General features: G+C 42.7%; 1 protein-coding gene across 8 annotated transcripts in view; it reads left to right on the forward strand.

The window, feature by feature from the left end:
• The window catches only part of BCL9 (BCL9 transcription coactivator), a 60,944-nt gene that overhangs the window by 33,984 nt on the left and 11,929 nt on the right, over positions 1–15,031 (forward strand). For all 8 annotated transcript variants that reach the window (XM_072885828.1, XM_072885792.1, XM_072885764.1 and 5 more), the window contains 2 exons: positions 11,564–11,646; positions 14,639–14,945. In XM_072885828.1, the coding sequence (XP_072741929.1) occupies positions 14,893–14,945 (53 nt within the window). In that variant the 5' untranslated portion in view covers positions 11,564–11,646; positions 14,639–14,892. The remainder of the gene's footprint in view (positions 1–11,563; positions 11,647–14,638; positions 14,946–15,031) is intronic.

Here is a 15,031-nt window from a genome sequence, read left to right on the forward strand (position 1 = left end):
TCCCTCCCCCTCATCTTGCATTTCATCTTTACAGTTCGTGTACTTGGATTGTTTTCAGTTAGGGTTAGTCCACAGCCAGAGAAACTACGTTTGTCACTAAATATCCAAATATAGAAACTAAGGCAACTATAAGCCACAAGGCTAAAATATTCATATACAAGAGCTTTTCTGAACAGTTTATATGTTTGAGGTGGATAAGAATGGAGTACCTTTGAGCCGTATTTCCTAGCTATTCAAGGCTTGCTACTCTGCGATATGTTGACTTTCCATACCTACTTCTACATGTTTCTTTCTAGATTTTTTTTTTCCTCTTGAGTTCCTGACATGCTGTGTCAATTCTTTTGCCTTACAAACTGTGCTTATGGCTTAGGAATTTTGTTGGTCTTTTATAAATTAAATGGGGAAAAAAACCCCAACCCTCAACAACTTTATCCTGTGGAGCAATTTACACTCAAGTTGAGTATTCAAACTAATTTCCATCTTAAATGTCAGCTGTGTTACCTAGCAGGGTTTGATCTCTTCCACTTCTTAGAAGTTTACCAGAATTTCTTCAGAGCGATGCAGGCAGCCTTCATAAAATCCTTCTATCTAGTTTGCGTGGCCTTGGACTTCACAGAAATCTCTGTGCTTCAGTAAGGTCTGTGGTCTGTTTACATAGATACGAAGTCCTTTAACCCAGCAAGATTTGCTATGGGCTTGGATTTCCTGCTTACAAGCTCTGCTAGAGTCCCTCTAGTCTTTCTGCTGGCAAAATGAAGGTGTTAACTCAGGTTTTCAGAGCAATTTGTGAATGGAAGGAGACTTCATTGCTGAATTTTTGTCTGAGCACTGCTCTGCCTATCATATTTAAAACAGTTTTTCCCCTGTACCTTTACTTGTTTTTTAGGGTTTTTTTTCTGTTTTAAAAGTGTAATCATTTTGGAGCTGGACCTCCTTTGTGGTAGGGACTATACAAGTGCAGAAGACCAGGAACTTTATTCATAATTAGGAATTCCAGATAATCTTGAAGAACTCGAGCAAACGGTCTTACAAATGCTAGTTAACTCAACATAATAGCAAAACATAAGGTGACATTTGAACGTGTGCTGAATCCAGACAAACTGTTCCAATGTTGACTTTACAACCCCACTTCTTCAAAAATATAAATTACTTTGTGACTGCACCTTTACCTGTAAGCCAAGCCGCCCTCTGACACTATGCCTGTGAGCATTTCTTTCGGTGCTAGAGTTGGCTTTTGAGGAGACCTTGGCGCTTGCCTGTTTTAACTCTGCACCACCCCTCTGTGTGTGCTGGTACTGCTGCTGGAGCAGCTGTGTGCTGAAACAGATCAAGGAACTGATCTGGATTATAAGTAGCCTGGCAAAAAAAAATGATTATACTTAGCCTGCATCAGTTTGCCAAACTGGTTCACTGTTTGGCCACGCAAACGGTTGTATGGGCACATCAGACAGTGTGGTGCAGGGGTGGAAGTAAATATTGGTAGCAGCAGTTCTTTAAGCTGGCATTGCTGCCAAAGGAATGCTCATCTAACTATACCCCTAAGAGTCTGCTAAACTTGCTAAACGTTATTTACACCTATTTGTTACAGCTTCCCTTACCTGAGAACAGTTCCTTCAGCTTACCTTGTTCTTTTTGCCAAAAATGTTTCTCATCTCTGAACATATACACAACGTATAAAAAGAGAAACCCTCTTTAAGAAGCTTTAGACAGGGCAAAAAGAGTATGGTGGTTTAGCTATGGAAAAGTTTCTGCTGCTTCAAGACTGATGATACAGAACATGTAGTGTAAATTGATGATAGACTATTTAGTGTGGTTGCAATTAAGCAGTGAAACTCATGCTGTGAGAATCATCAGGAGCAAGAATTCAACAAGAGTTAAAAAGGATCAGATGTCTGTAGGAATATGAAGAATATTCAATTATCATAATCAGTGACAGTAGAAATTTTGGAAGAGGTATTAAGCCTGTGGTCTAAACCTTAATTTTTATTCTGCTCTAACAGATGTGCTTCTATATTGGGAATGAGAGGGAGGGAATAGCTTGTTGTGCCTGGATTTGCTGTGGGGTTCTCGCACATTTCTGTGGAAAATTGATTGAGATCAGTGTGTGAGATGTGCCATTAAACTGCATAGGCTTCTGGCTGGATCCTGGTGACCTATCCTGAAATCTGGTCTGAGCTACCAAACTGTGGCTACTGAGAAAAGTGAACTGCTGCTACCTGAATTTTTACATTTGTTTTACTCCTACTTCTATGGGTTGTTCTTACCTGCTCTTCGGCAGAGTTGGATCTTAGTGTGCTCTTTTTGGTCTACTTTGACAACACTCACTGAATTTATTTTAAAGACTGTTATGAAATTGCAGTTTACTATATCTGAAGAATGAATGTTATCTCTTTAGATTAGATAGACATGCTCTGCGATCCCTTTTTTTCAGGCAGACTTAAAAGCAAGAGGTGAGCTTTTCCTTGTTTGGCTGCTGAGAAGGAGCTTGTGGAATAGGGAAGGGAGATGAAAAGTGGAACTGTAAGGTGGTTGACTTGTTTGTTTTTAAAGTCTTGGCAGAATCAATGAAATCCTTTCGAAGGAAGGAAAATGGAAAGTATGCTTTACCAGTGACATAATTTCTTTCGGCAAAGCAGGGCTGAGAGGTGGTAGAGCAATGTCCTCTGAGAGTTCCCTGAAAATTGGGTGCTGTAGTCTTGAAAACAATACTGATTTTAAGTGCTCCTTAGTGGTACAATCTATGGCAAAAAGAGTGTATGATATACAAAATAATTTAACTGCATATAGAATTGAGGGAGAGCTTGCCGCTTCCTGTATTGAGTTCAGAGCAGTTGTGGCTCAGGCATGGATGGCCATACAGCTGCCTGCTCAACTCCTAGTGTTTGCAATTACTCTGAGCTGGTTGTCCTGTTTTCATGGCTGCTTGGCCTCTTAAAAAAGCAGTGCCACTGTATTCTTGCTACTTAGCTTTCTGGTGGGGCTGTCTGCATAGTAGCAGAGCAAGGGAGCTTTAACTCGCTGAGCCATCTTGTCACCGGATGATCTCCATGTGCCTGTTGTCCTCTATGCCTTCTCAACAAAGGGTGCAGATATCTGTTCTACCTTGTCAGTAGGGCAGCTGGGGCCCATGGGCTCTTTTAAAATGAGGTTAGTTTGGATTTGGTGGTGAACTTGACAACAGAACCTGGCTCTTAATGTGCCTGTGATTTATCTACTCAACCATGTTACTTATGCTCTACGAATTGCTTTAAATCTGTAAGTCTGCTCGTGTATGTTGCGTGAAGCCATCTTTGCCACCTTTGCAGTGTGTATAGAATTATGCAAAACCTGAAGGAGAACTCTGGTTTAGTGGTTCACTGATAAAAACACTAGGTAAGATGAAGCAGTAGACCCTTTTTCAGGTTGCTCAGAGCTATGCTCTCTGCGTTTTGCTAAACTGACTTCTTGAGGTGTCTTGATAATCGCTGTTCCACCGCCTGTGAGATGGCAGTATTTTATCTACATACCAATCTGGGTTTGTTTGAGGATTGATTAGAAATGTATTTGCAGTGTAATATAAAACAAAGCTGTAGCCAGTCGAGGTGAGCAGCCACAGCTTCTGCAGTGAGAGCTGTTACGATGGAGAGTTTAGGCACTCATGTATGGAGAAACTCTTCTCGGAACTTCTGCTAGCGGAATTGAAGTTTTCCACCACATTTTATACGTATGTATGAAAAGGGAGTAAAGAACTTCAGGCCAAAAGGGCTTGACAGCTTGTTAACAAGAAAATGCTTTCTTCTGTCTCTTTAAAAAAAAAAATAAAAAAATATATATATTAAAAAAATGTTAACCTTCTTGTGGTTGGGGATATAGAAAGTTGAAACTGTCAGGCAAATAGCCACCATCCAGCAGAAATGCTTCTGAATGTTCTTGTGAAAGCTAGCTTTGATTTGACAGTTAAGAGTCTTTGAAAATAGCGCTCTGTTTATACAGTACAGTAAATACTTTGAAGTATGTTAGGCTTTGCTGTACATGTGTGGCTAACTAGAAGAATATTAAACGCATACATCTTGTGTTGAGTGAGGGAGGATCCCGCAGCAATTGGAAATCCGTGCTCTTCGTGCTTTTATAAGATCATGTCAAAGCAGTAGATTTGATAATATACCTGATTATACAATTGCTTAATTTCTTGTCAAAATAACATTTTTACATGCAGTGTTTTGAGATCTTTTAGGTGACCTCATGTTATTTATGAAATGTCAGTTTTTCATCCCAGCAGCTTTGATATAATCATGTAGCATCGTGGAGTACTGTGTACGTGCAGTCTTTGCTTGCTGGAGTTCTTTGAAGTGCCTTGCTCCTTAGAAGAGTCATTGCTATGTTGAAGATCCTACATTTAACGACTAGGAAACCAGTATACGGAAGCACTGCATTGTGTCGCTGAAGGTTGTACTACATCTAACATGCCTAATGTGGGTCTAAAAGCAAAGAAATGAGAGGTTCAATGCACCAGGAACGCATATCCCTTGACACACATCTTACCCAGCAGTAAGCTGCATGGGATATAGTAATTCTTCAGCTCGCCTCCATGGGAATGCCTGCTTTGCAGTGCTGAGCTCCCCAGGTGTGAGCGCCTGGTGCTATAAAACAGCAGGAGCGCTCATGTAAGGGAGAAGAGCAGAGGGATAGCTGGCGGTGACAGTCCTGAATGAAAACTGGTCTCACAGGCAGTGCTGGAAGGTAGCAATGCTTTGGGGAGCCTTGAAAAACTGCTTGTTTGGGATGAGAGAGAGAGACACCAGACACCTGTTAAGGTGAAGGTTAACATGAAGGAAGGGGTGTGGGTTACCCCCAGTAATTCTGACAGGCGTTGTGTGTGATGTCCCCTTGCAGCATACTGGGGAATTACTGCTTGCTGTAGCACTGTGTTTTCCTCGGAGGAGGTCTGTCCTGTACTGACCCATCCCAGCCCCACTTAGCTTATGAAAACTGACAAGATCACAGCCTGAGGAGTTATGCCTGAGGACTGTTTCTTATCTTTCATTCTGGAAGCCTAGTGAAGGGATGCTGCAATGAAAAGAAAAAGTGCTTGTTTTCTTCCGTGCTGAACTGATAGGTGGCTTATTTCTCCCAAGCCTTCTGCTTAAACACTGTGGTGTTACTACATGTTGAAGAACAAACTGGTGTCTCCTTGGTCCTGTCTTCCCATCCATTATTTCCGCATCCTTCCCCCCCTGCCCCTCTCTACAGATTAGTTTCTGAAGAATGGGCTGCTGGCAAGCTTGATGCAGGTGTCTTACCTATGGTTGTTCACGCTGATGTCCCTATTTAAATTTTAGAAAAAATAAATCCAGAGAAGTAAGGGAAAAGAGATTGCCTCTGGCTCCGAACATGTTACCTACTTCCCGAAAAGTAGATGAAGTTTTGACAGAAGGCAAAGCTATGTAAAGCAGCCTGCGGAAAGCTCTAGCGTTATTTACCGGACTCCTGCATGTAATGCTGACTGATGCTGGGACTGTTAACTGCTAACACGATGTAGTAAGCTGCAGAAACCTGTCATATATTAGGGAAATACTGTTAAAACATTTCTTGAAAAATCCCTTACTGCTAGAGCTTTTGATCTTGATCAGTCTTAACAATAGTAGGAACTCTAAAGCAGACAGGCTGCTGCTAAGGTAAGTGACGCTCCATGTAAAGTACATAGACTGCTCCCAGCATTGCTAACATAGGTGGAGCTGAACTGATGTTGGCAGCTGCGCTGGAGTACGCCAAGGCTGAGCTGAGGTCAGTGTGACGTCATGGCACGTTACGGGTTATGTGACAGCATGCCTAATGCCCTGGCAGCAGTCTGGCTGACCTACACCTGCAAATGCCACTAATGCTGGCAAAGCTGAAATGGTGTGAGTAGCAAGGGGAAGCGTTCATAGCATTCCTGTACAGAAGCGGATAGTTGTAGCTTAGGCTTTGGGGTTTTTTTTTTAAGGTTTTTCTTTTGGCTTTTTTTTCCCAAACTTATTTCTGGAACCGTGTCGGAATTTGCCAAGAGGTTGTCCTAGTCCCAGGTGGACCAAGTAGTTCAAGTTGGTTTGTTTTTTGTTTTGTTTTTTTTTTTTTTTTTACATAATAGCATCTGGGAAATTGAAAGGGACTTCAAGTGTCTGGCTGTGTACACCTTTAATCTGCTCACCAGTGTCCATAAGTGTCTGTCTCCTCCATTACTTTGGGGAAGGAGTTGGGAAAGAGTTGCACAAAATCAGAAACTGTCTAGGACAGCTGTTCATCCCTATTGTATTAAAAACACGCTGAAGTATTGTTAGATGCACTAAAAAGAAAGTTTAATAGACATGTAGTTGTCTTTTTGACAAAAAGTTAGTGTTACTCACAGATCTTAAAAGCGATGGTTATGAGTGTAGTGAACAATGTGCCTGTTGCTAAAGATTATTTTAGAATTATTTCTGTAAATAACTAAAAAGAATAATTACTTAAACAGCCTTTACATCATGGCTACTGTTGGTTACCCATGTGCTTGTCAGAAGGAGGAAGGAAGAGAATAGTTGGTGGAGGTACCATTGTCTGAGAGCAGGGGATGGTTACATGAGAAATGTCATAAACCACTTTGTTCTCTGAGCCTTCGAGTTTGCGTTGTGCTTTGTCAGTGATTGTCTTGACTACACTTTTTAAGGATGGTGGGCAAAAAGTTGGACTTTCTGTTTTGAATGGACTTCAGGAGAGACTGGGTCTTTGGGAAATGTCCATGTGTGTGGTGATAGGAGCTGGGGAGGAAAAAGCGTGGGAGGAAGTGTATCTACACAGTCTTACTCAAGATATGTGGATGGGCAGGCGCAGGTAGGCTGAGCAGAACTACATTTATATGACCACGCATACTGAATTTGCATGGGGGTGATTAAGTATATTCTTATAGTTTCTGGGAGGTTTATCCTGTGGTCCTAAATTCTTAAATTAGTCTGAGCTACTCTAAGTAACTTCTCTTCCTTGTAATGGCATAGAGTCTCGCCTGCTCTTTCCCTGTCAATGTTCTTGTAGGTCATCAAGGTGTTAATTTTAAGTGAGCTTATCTTTGCTCAGCCCCTTTCTCTGTGCTTCAAGGCATGGAGGTAGTTGTGGGCAATAATCTGCCCGTGTTTTAGAGGTTAACAGAGGGATGCGTACACAGCATGTGTACAAGAGGAGTTATTTTCTCTGTGGATGTTGTAATGAGCCTGGTGAAGATCGTGTAGTCTCCATGTTCATGTAGCAAAATGAGTTTAGGTGACAAGTTCTCGATTCTTCTTTTGATTGAGAGTCACTTCTAGTACAAGACCATGAGCAAAGAGGTAATGCTGTGCAGACTTGGGATTAGCAGTGATTTCTCTGACGTGCATAAGGAGGAATTCTTGGCTTTGGGAAACTGTGAGGACTTTACGTATGTCATCGTTTTTTACTGCCGAGGCATAACCATAGAAAAGTCTATACTGTTTCAGGATAAGTTAGGACCTTCTAGAAATTGGTGACTGGCTGTAAGTTGCTATCTAATCAGCTTAGTATTAACAAGATAGCTCTTGAGAAAATGATTTGTAAGTAAATGGGATTTGTGGCTTACTAGGGAATGACAGAACATGGTATTTTCCCCAAAGCAGCAGCTGTTTTGGGTAGATGAGGTGCCCGTGGTGCAAGTGGCCACTGCCTTTCTGGCAGATGGAGCACATAAGCAAATCAGCGGAAAGTCTACTGTGTGATAACTGTGTAGTTTGATTAAAGGATGAGATCTGCAAACCCTGCAATGTGAAGAACTGGGACAGTAGGTAGTCAGGCCATCTACTGATAACTTGCTTGGACAAGCAGAGTTGTATTGTGTCCAGATGACATGCTTATTGATACTGTGTCTTTAGCCCCAGCAGTTCTTTAGGTACGCGATGTATTTTCTGCCCTTGTTTAAGAAAAAGAGCGGAGGGACCTGGCAGGAGAAGGATGCAAGTGTGTTTGAACAACCAGCTTAAGCCTATCCATGCTTGTGCCATCAGTCACTGCTGCCTCCTTTGTGCCAGTGAGCATGTGGCCACCTGGTTGGCTGAAATGGGAAGCTTGTCTCCTGAAAATTAATCATATCTTATCTAGAGTTAGTTTTCAGCTGGGTAACAAGTGCTAGCGGTGGCTGGAAGGGATAGAGTTGGATAGACTTAGGCTGGTTGAAGTTGCTTTCCTGGGTCCAGCACACATTTGGTGTACAGAAGGCATTTTTGACAAACCTATTTGAATACTGGTGGGTCCAATACTAGTTGTATCACAAGCACATGCTTTATGCATTCATGGGAAAGGATGAGGAGGACGGCTTTTGGTAAGAGGTAGGGGCAGATTTAAAGGCTTAGTTAAAAGCCCTTAGTAGGAGCCATATCTAGAAATTGGGCCTGCTTCAAGGCATTGAAGTGTCCTGTGTCCCTTTATGCTCAAGTGTCATGGGGAGATGTGTGGGGTGTAGAAAACTCATGTCAATTTATCTCTGTGCTTTTGCTTTTATATGATCTTAAGGGAGTCTGACGGTTCAATAAAAGCATTGAATAAATAACACTTCTGGTGTCTTCCTTGTTTCCCAGTTGCCCTCTTTATCAATGAGGTGTGTAATCAAGTACTTTATTAAAAAGTAACATGTGCAGTTCAGCTGCAAGTGTGCAAAATAAGCAAATGCTTAACAAAAACGGTAAGCGCAGCACGTGGTGAAAAACAGTGGTAGCTCTTGGGGTGTCTTGAGTGTCGCGGAGTCACCTTTTGCCAGGACAGCTGTTCTCCCTCTTATGTGGTTGAATGAGGGTCGGAGAAATAGGATGTGCCCTTCCCAGTAAAATTGCGCTGAAAGAGCGCGTCTGTTGATTCATTGCCTTACCCCACCTCTCCAGTCGCACAGGGAATCCACTGGTGGATGCACATGCAGAGGTTTGCTTCCTGGTGGCTGTCAGGATGAGCAGTTGCTCAAACAGCTCCTGCTGCTGTTCTTCGTCCCTCCTGAAGCTGCCGGAGCAGTCTCTTACTCCACTGTCTCTCTTCTTTCTCTCCCACTCTACTACCACAGCTACAATTCAGGGTGCTGGCTCAGCTTGCGTTCAAAGTCATCATTTGTTTTCTGTAGCAGCAGGTCTCTAGCCTTTCTTCTTTTTCCATGCTGACTTTGGGCTCTTGCCACCCTCAGTCCAGCACAGACTGACAGTCTCAGAAAGGCCGCGGGGAAAAAAGAAGTGTGCTCTCTCTTGTACACAGAGAAAGAGATTTCTTGCCTTTAATGCTTCGTGTCACAGTAAGGCCAGAAGTTTGATACTTTTATCTGCTTGGTATGCCTTTATTTCATCTCTCCACATTCTCCTTCTCAAAGAGGGAGAAAAGACTGAAGTGAATCAGTGATAACTGCAGCTGTTCCTGCTGAAGCAGCCATAATGCTGTATGCCTCCAAGTACCTGACCACTTGTCTCTATCAAGCTTCTGCAGTTTAAGGGCATAAAGGAGGAATAAGCTAGTTTGGATGTGTTTTCCCTTCTGTTTGCAGTACAATAATATGGTGGCTAGTTCACAGAAGTACAGGGATGGTTCATGAATAAGTTACCAAAATGTAAGCTAAGGTGTGCATTTGTGTCTTGTTAGTTACTCTGTGGTAGCTGCTTGTGTACATGCTCTCACCCTTTTGCTCTTAAATTCACTGTGAAGCAAGCTGTCTTGTGCCTACTGTGGGCTAGGACCATGCAGGTGAGCAGCAGAGATGGGAAACTAGGGGACAGAATTACATTGCAATAACTTGGCTGGGTAGCCTTAAAGATGGATTGTGTCTGATCATCTGTGTGCCTCTTGCAGTCCTGAGCGATGGTCTGTAAGGCTGCCCTGCTCTGGTGCTTTGCCAAGTTGAACTTGAATGTTTCAAGCAATACAGCCCCGACCGTTTGCTGTGATAGATTCTCTCCATCCTGATGCGTGCTGGTGTTCACATGTTTTCCCTTTCAAGGCAAAAGGTGATTTTTTTTTTTTTTTTTTTTGTTGCTGCTTTGATAGAGGTGTGTCAGTATTGGCACTGGCATGGCTTACTGGCTTGTATTGTTTTGTTGGGTGGGGTGGGGGAAAGGGGAGAGGAGATATAACTGGGTAATTGGATTCAGGGATGATTGTGCTGCTGTGGTAGGTTTTACTGGATGAAGCAGCTTGTTGCGATAGGTGTTTGTTTAAGCTTCTGTCTGCAGGTATGACTTGGCTAGATAAGGATGGTCTATCATGTTGATGATTTCATTGTTTGATTTGGCTGGACTGGGTGGAGAATGTAGCTGCATTGTTTGGGACTAGCTTTGTAGTTTGGTTTTGTTGAAGTGGATTACATGGCAGCACATTGCTACATTATTAAGGTGAAGCTGCAGTAGATAATAGTTGGAGAATGTTGGAGGGAAGAGAATATGCACAGGGTTTCACAATGCGTAACTAATTGAGCCTCGCAACAGCTCCTGTGTTCCTGTTGGGAGATCTGGTCAGCAGAATGCATTGGGATTACACAGAAAACCTCTGGTAGTGATTTCAGTTTGCAGTCGTACTTTAACTGCAAGGCTGTCTGTGCTGTGTAAATAGCTGAGAGTGCTCTGAGAGACCATGCTGGTCCTGACAGTATGAATGTTGTCTGGATTCATACTGTTCTTGCAGCCTCTCCAGTTTTCACAGTGGGTGAGGGAGAAGCTGGCAGGTAGCTGCTCTGTCTTTCTTTACTGACCTCAAATTTACCATTGAGCCATGCCTCAGAGCCCACGTTTCCTTGTATCATGGAACTTTCAGGCACTTAAACTTGCTTTAACATGTGAGTGGACATTAATTGACACAGGGTTGTCTCCGGGTTGTTACTGAAAGTGTGGCTGATCAGTTCTTTGGCCATGAACTCTTTTGGCTTTGTAGGACATAACTGTAGTGCAAGGTGGGGCTAACCCCTCTGTCTTGAGCAAACTTGCAGTATGTCTTACTTGGGAAGGTTTGCAGTTGGATTCCCTTCTCCCTGTATTGTAGCAAAACGATGCGAAGTGGGAGCTGCCAGAACAGTAGATAGTGCTTCTTCCTTCTAAAACCTGCCTGGTTTTCTCCTAGATGTGACTGAGCGATTGCCTGGCTTTACCTGATGCTTGATGTTTTTATTTATACGTTGTCTGGCTGTGGAGGAGGCTGTGTATACGAAGCACAGGGGTTTGGCAGAAGTTGCTGGGCTCATAGTGAGGGGAAGGTGAGCCTTTGAAGAGAGATGGGTGCAGAGAAGGGGAGGTTACATGTCCGAGCTTTGTGCCAGCTTCTCTAAGCACAGATGAACTATTGGGAATCCAGCTAGCTCAAATGTGGGAGTGCTAAAGCAGGTCTGACCTATTTCCCCTCCGTGTGCAGCATGCATCTTCAGATTCTTCCAGTCTGATGGTGGCTTTTTTGGTGCTGACAAATCTTGCCAGTCTGAGCAGAGGCTTCTCCTTGTCAGTGGTTCAGAGCAAGTTTTGATTCCTCTGCTTCTGTGGCTGGATGCATGGGAGGGACGCACAGCTTGGCTTTGTATTCTTGTTGGTGAAACTCTTCCTTTCTCTTCTTTTTCTAGGTGATCTTTTCTTGTGAGACAAGTGGTTTGCAACTCATGGCCTCCACAATGAGTACTGCTGTGTCGTGACACCAGGCGTCTTGGTAAGCTACTTGTTGGAAAGGCGAGGACCTATCCTATCTCCACAAATGCAGGTCCATCTCTTTTTGTCTCTGTAATTGAGGTTTGAAGTCATTTTAAGCCATCTAAATTGTAAGCTGCAACCAAGTGGGGTGAGGCTACTTTTCACCTGTTCTCACCTCCTCCTTTGAGCTTGCAGTGGCACTGATGTGGTTACATGATCAACCAGATCAGGGGACTGATCCAGCTGAATAGAGATTTCTGCTGTTTCCCTTGGGTTAGTTCCCATTCAAATCTTTCCCCTATCTGGTCAGGAGAGAGGTGGTGAGAATGAGTAGACAGTTGAACCATCCCTTTTCCCTGCAGCCATTGCCTGGCATACCTTAAAGCAATCCTGAAAATACAGCCTTGGATGTAGCTTGCCAAAATGTCTTGAAAAGTGGCTTGACCATTCACTGACAGTGACCCTACCTCTAATTTTAGAGCAATGATAAAGGCTTTGCTATGGCAGGCAGACTCCAGCTGCAAAAATACATTTCTCTAGAGCTTTTCCATTATTGAGCCCTAGATTCCCAGACATACATATGTTAGAAGTGCATTTAGAAAAATCATGAGGCATTCCATTTCACATTATAAAAGATGGTACATTCCCAGTGCGCAGAAATGAGAAGCAGAGGAAGTTGAGTTGCTGTTGTTCCACCAATGAATATATTGATGTATCCTTTATGGCTCTCTCTGGTAAGAAGAAATTTAAACTGAGATTGGAAAATACAGTTCCCTTGTAGAGCGTATCAGTTCTAATAGATGGAAGATACATGTATATAGGATAATCAAAAAGTAGGGTTAAAAAACTGGAGGTTTTTTTCCCCTGTGAAGTACTTGAAAGTTTGGTGATGTCAGAAACATTGTGCAGCCAGTGTGATTCTGATCTTCATGTTTTCTCATTGCACTGTGCAAGACTGGGATTCTGAGAAAATTCTCATCTTATAATAAAAAGTAACATGATAATCCATAAATATCGAAAGTGGAAAAGCAGAGGATGAAACAACTAGAATACTTTTCATCACACAGGCATCCGCATCCTGCTTTTAGCATTAAGCTCTGCTCACTTTAATGCTATTGTTCCTTTTTTCTTTTTTACCTGAAATTCATTGTGTTTTCAGTCACACCTTCACCTTAAGTGAGGACCCCGAAGTATCACTGAATTCCACTGACTTTTACAGATGCATAAATCTCTTTTGAAAAGTGGAGTTGGGTGCTGTTGATAATGTTATGGTTTTGTTGTCAAAACAGACATAGGAGCCAAATTTGCATGCAAAGATGGTACGATTTAGATACTTGTGAAGGTGTTCTCTCTTGTCTTTAATGTATCTTTATAGTACCAGCTCAAATTACAGTATGATAGTACTAACAATAGTAATAGATTAACTCCAACATTGTTCTCAAAACCAGCTGATAGCCGCAGAGAGGATGTGGATCTTGTGGAGTGTGTGGCTCAGACTGGAGTTCATCTGATTGTGCCTAATAGGAGGCATTAAAAATGAGACCTTTATTGCAGAAACATTCCCCTACATTGACAGGCCCATGCAGCACAGTGGAGGTGAGAATAGGGAGCAGGATGATTTCTCTGGGTCATGAAGGAGGCATGTGGTAGAGAGGAGAATTTTTGGAGATGATGCAGAGCTTCATGGAACGACTGCAGTGTGGAGCACTATCATGTTAAAGTACAGCAGTACAAAGTCACTAAAAAGTGTAATGGCACAACCTTACAACAAGATAAATTTGGGGAACCGGAAAACCATGGTGCTCAGTACTACAAGTTACTAATAATTCTCCTTGGCCAGAGGTGGTCATATAATGCCTGTGTTTCTTAATCCTCTGGTGTCAGCATGTAAGCAAACCAATTCTTGTTTTCTAAATGCAATTTGAACAGTAGTTTCCTCATAAAATTCAAGACACTCCCAGTCTGGTGAGATTTATTTTGTTTCATTTGATATACACAGGGAGAAACTGCTTCTTTGGTGCTGAGAAGGAATACTGGGAATATTTACATTTGAATAATATTTAACTAGCAATGCTTAATACATTAACAATAAATCTTGGTTAGATTCTAAATTAAGTGGATTTGCATCTGAGTAGGTGAGATGAACAGGAGAGATTTTGTTGAAACATAAACAACACAGAAATTTGTTCCAAAATAATTTAGCCCAAAGGATGTGAACAGTAATGTTCAATAGTTTCCTCCTCCAGAAACAGTTTTATGTGCCTTATTGCCTGCGTCATGCATATTCTTTCTTAGAAAGAAGCTGAAAAAGTGCTTATTTTTGGTTGTGTTTTTTTTTTTTAAGTCTCAATAGTCTGTATAGTGTTGCTGAGCAAATTTAGAGGGGTAGTTCTCTAGTGATCTCTTGGCCTTTCTAATGGATATAATGAGTGACTAACCTCTGGTATTTTCAGAGTAATCACAGCATAGCTGGTTGCTTACAGGTGGTCAGGAAGGCATTTTATTTTATTTTCCTCCCTTTGTGCAACCCTTAGCACACATCATTGAACATATGTCTAGTTGTATTGGACCAAGGAGACAGAAAAGATTTGAGCAGAGTTTATGTTCTTAAGAAATATCAGATTACAGCCATTCACAGGGGAATTCTGGATAGCTAAGTCATGTTGGGGATTTGTAACTTTGGCTTCCTACTGACTTGCTGTGAGGTGTCTTCAAGCTGAGCACAGGTGCAGAATCAAAGTGTCCAGATATGAGGCGCTTCCCTGTTTTGTTGACTCCAGAGTGATTTGCTTTGGATGAAGGGAAGGTGGCCTCACTGCCTGTAAACTGAATGGTCAGCCAGGGTTGCCTCCGGTTTGAAATACACAGCTGTACTGAGCCATCTGAAAGCTCTTCTCCGGTGTCTGCTCAGTAATGGGGGAAGAATTGCCATTTACTGCTTCACACCAGACACATCTGCTTGGAAAGTTCCTCACTGGTTTTCTCTTCTCTTCTTGTGGCGTGGTTTTAAGTGTGCCCTGGAGATGCGAGACTTCCCCTGGGCAGCAGGAGGCACGCGTCTAGAGAATGCTGGAGCTGCAGGAGGGGAGCGCCCAGTGCAAAACCAGAGAGGAGCAAAGAGAAAAAAGGCAAGCAGACAGTCAGCATTGAGAGAAGCGGGTGGCAGAAAGTGCTTCGACGCTGCCTCTGGCAGCACACTCCCCAGAGGAACTTGACGAGAGCCCATCTGCGTGCGTGTGAGACTGTGAGCTCAGGATTTCTGTCAATGCATTCCAGTAACCCCAAAGTGAGGAACTCCCCGTCAGGCAACACACAGAGGTAAGGAAAAGAGCCTGCAGTCAGCTGCTCTGGATTGGTGCATGATGCTGTCCCTGCTCTGCCGCAGGATCAGCCAAGGACTGGTG

The sequence above is a fragment of the Ciconia boyciana genome, chromosome 1, assembly GCF_034638445.1.
Source record: "Ciconia boyciana chromosome 1, ASM3463844v1, whole genome shotgun sequence".
Lineage (NCBI taxonomy): Eukaryota > Metazoa > Chordata > Aves > Ciconiiformes > Ciconiidae > Ciconia > Ciconia boyciana.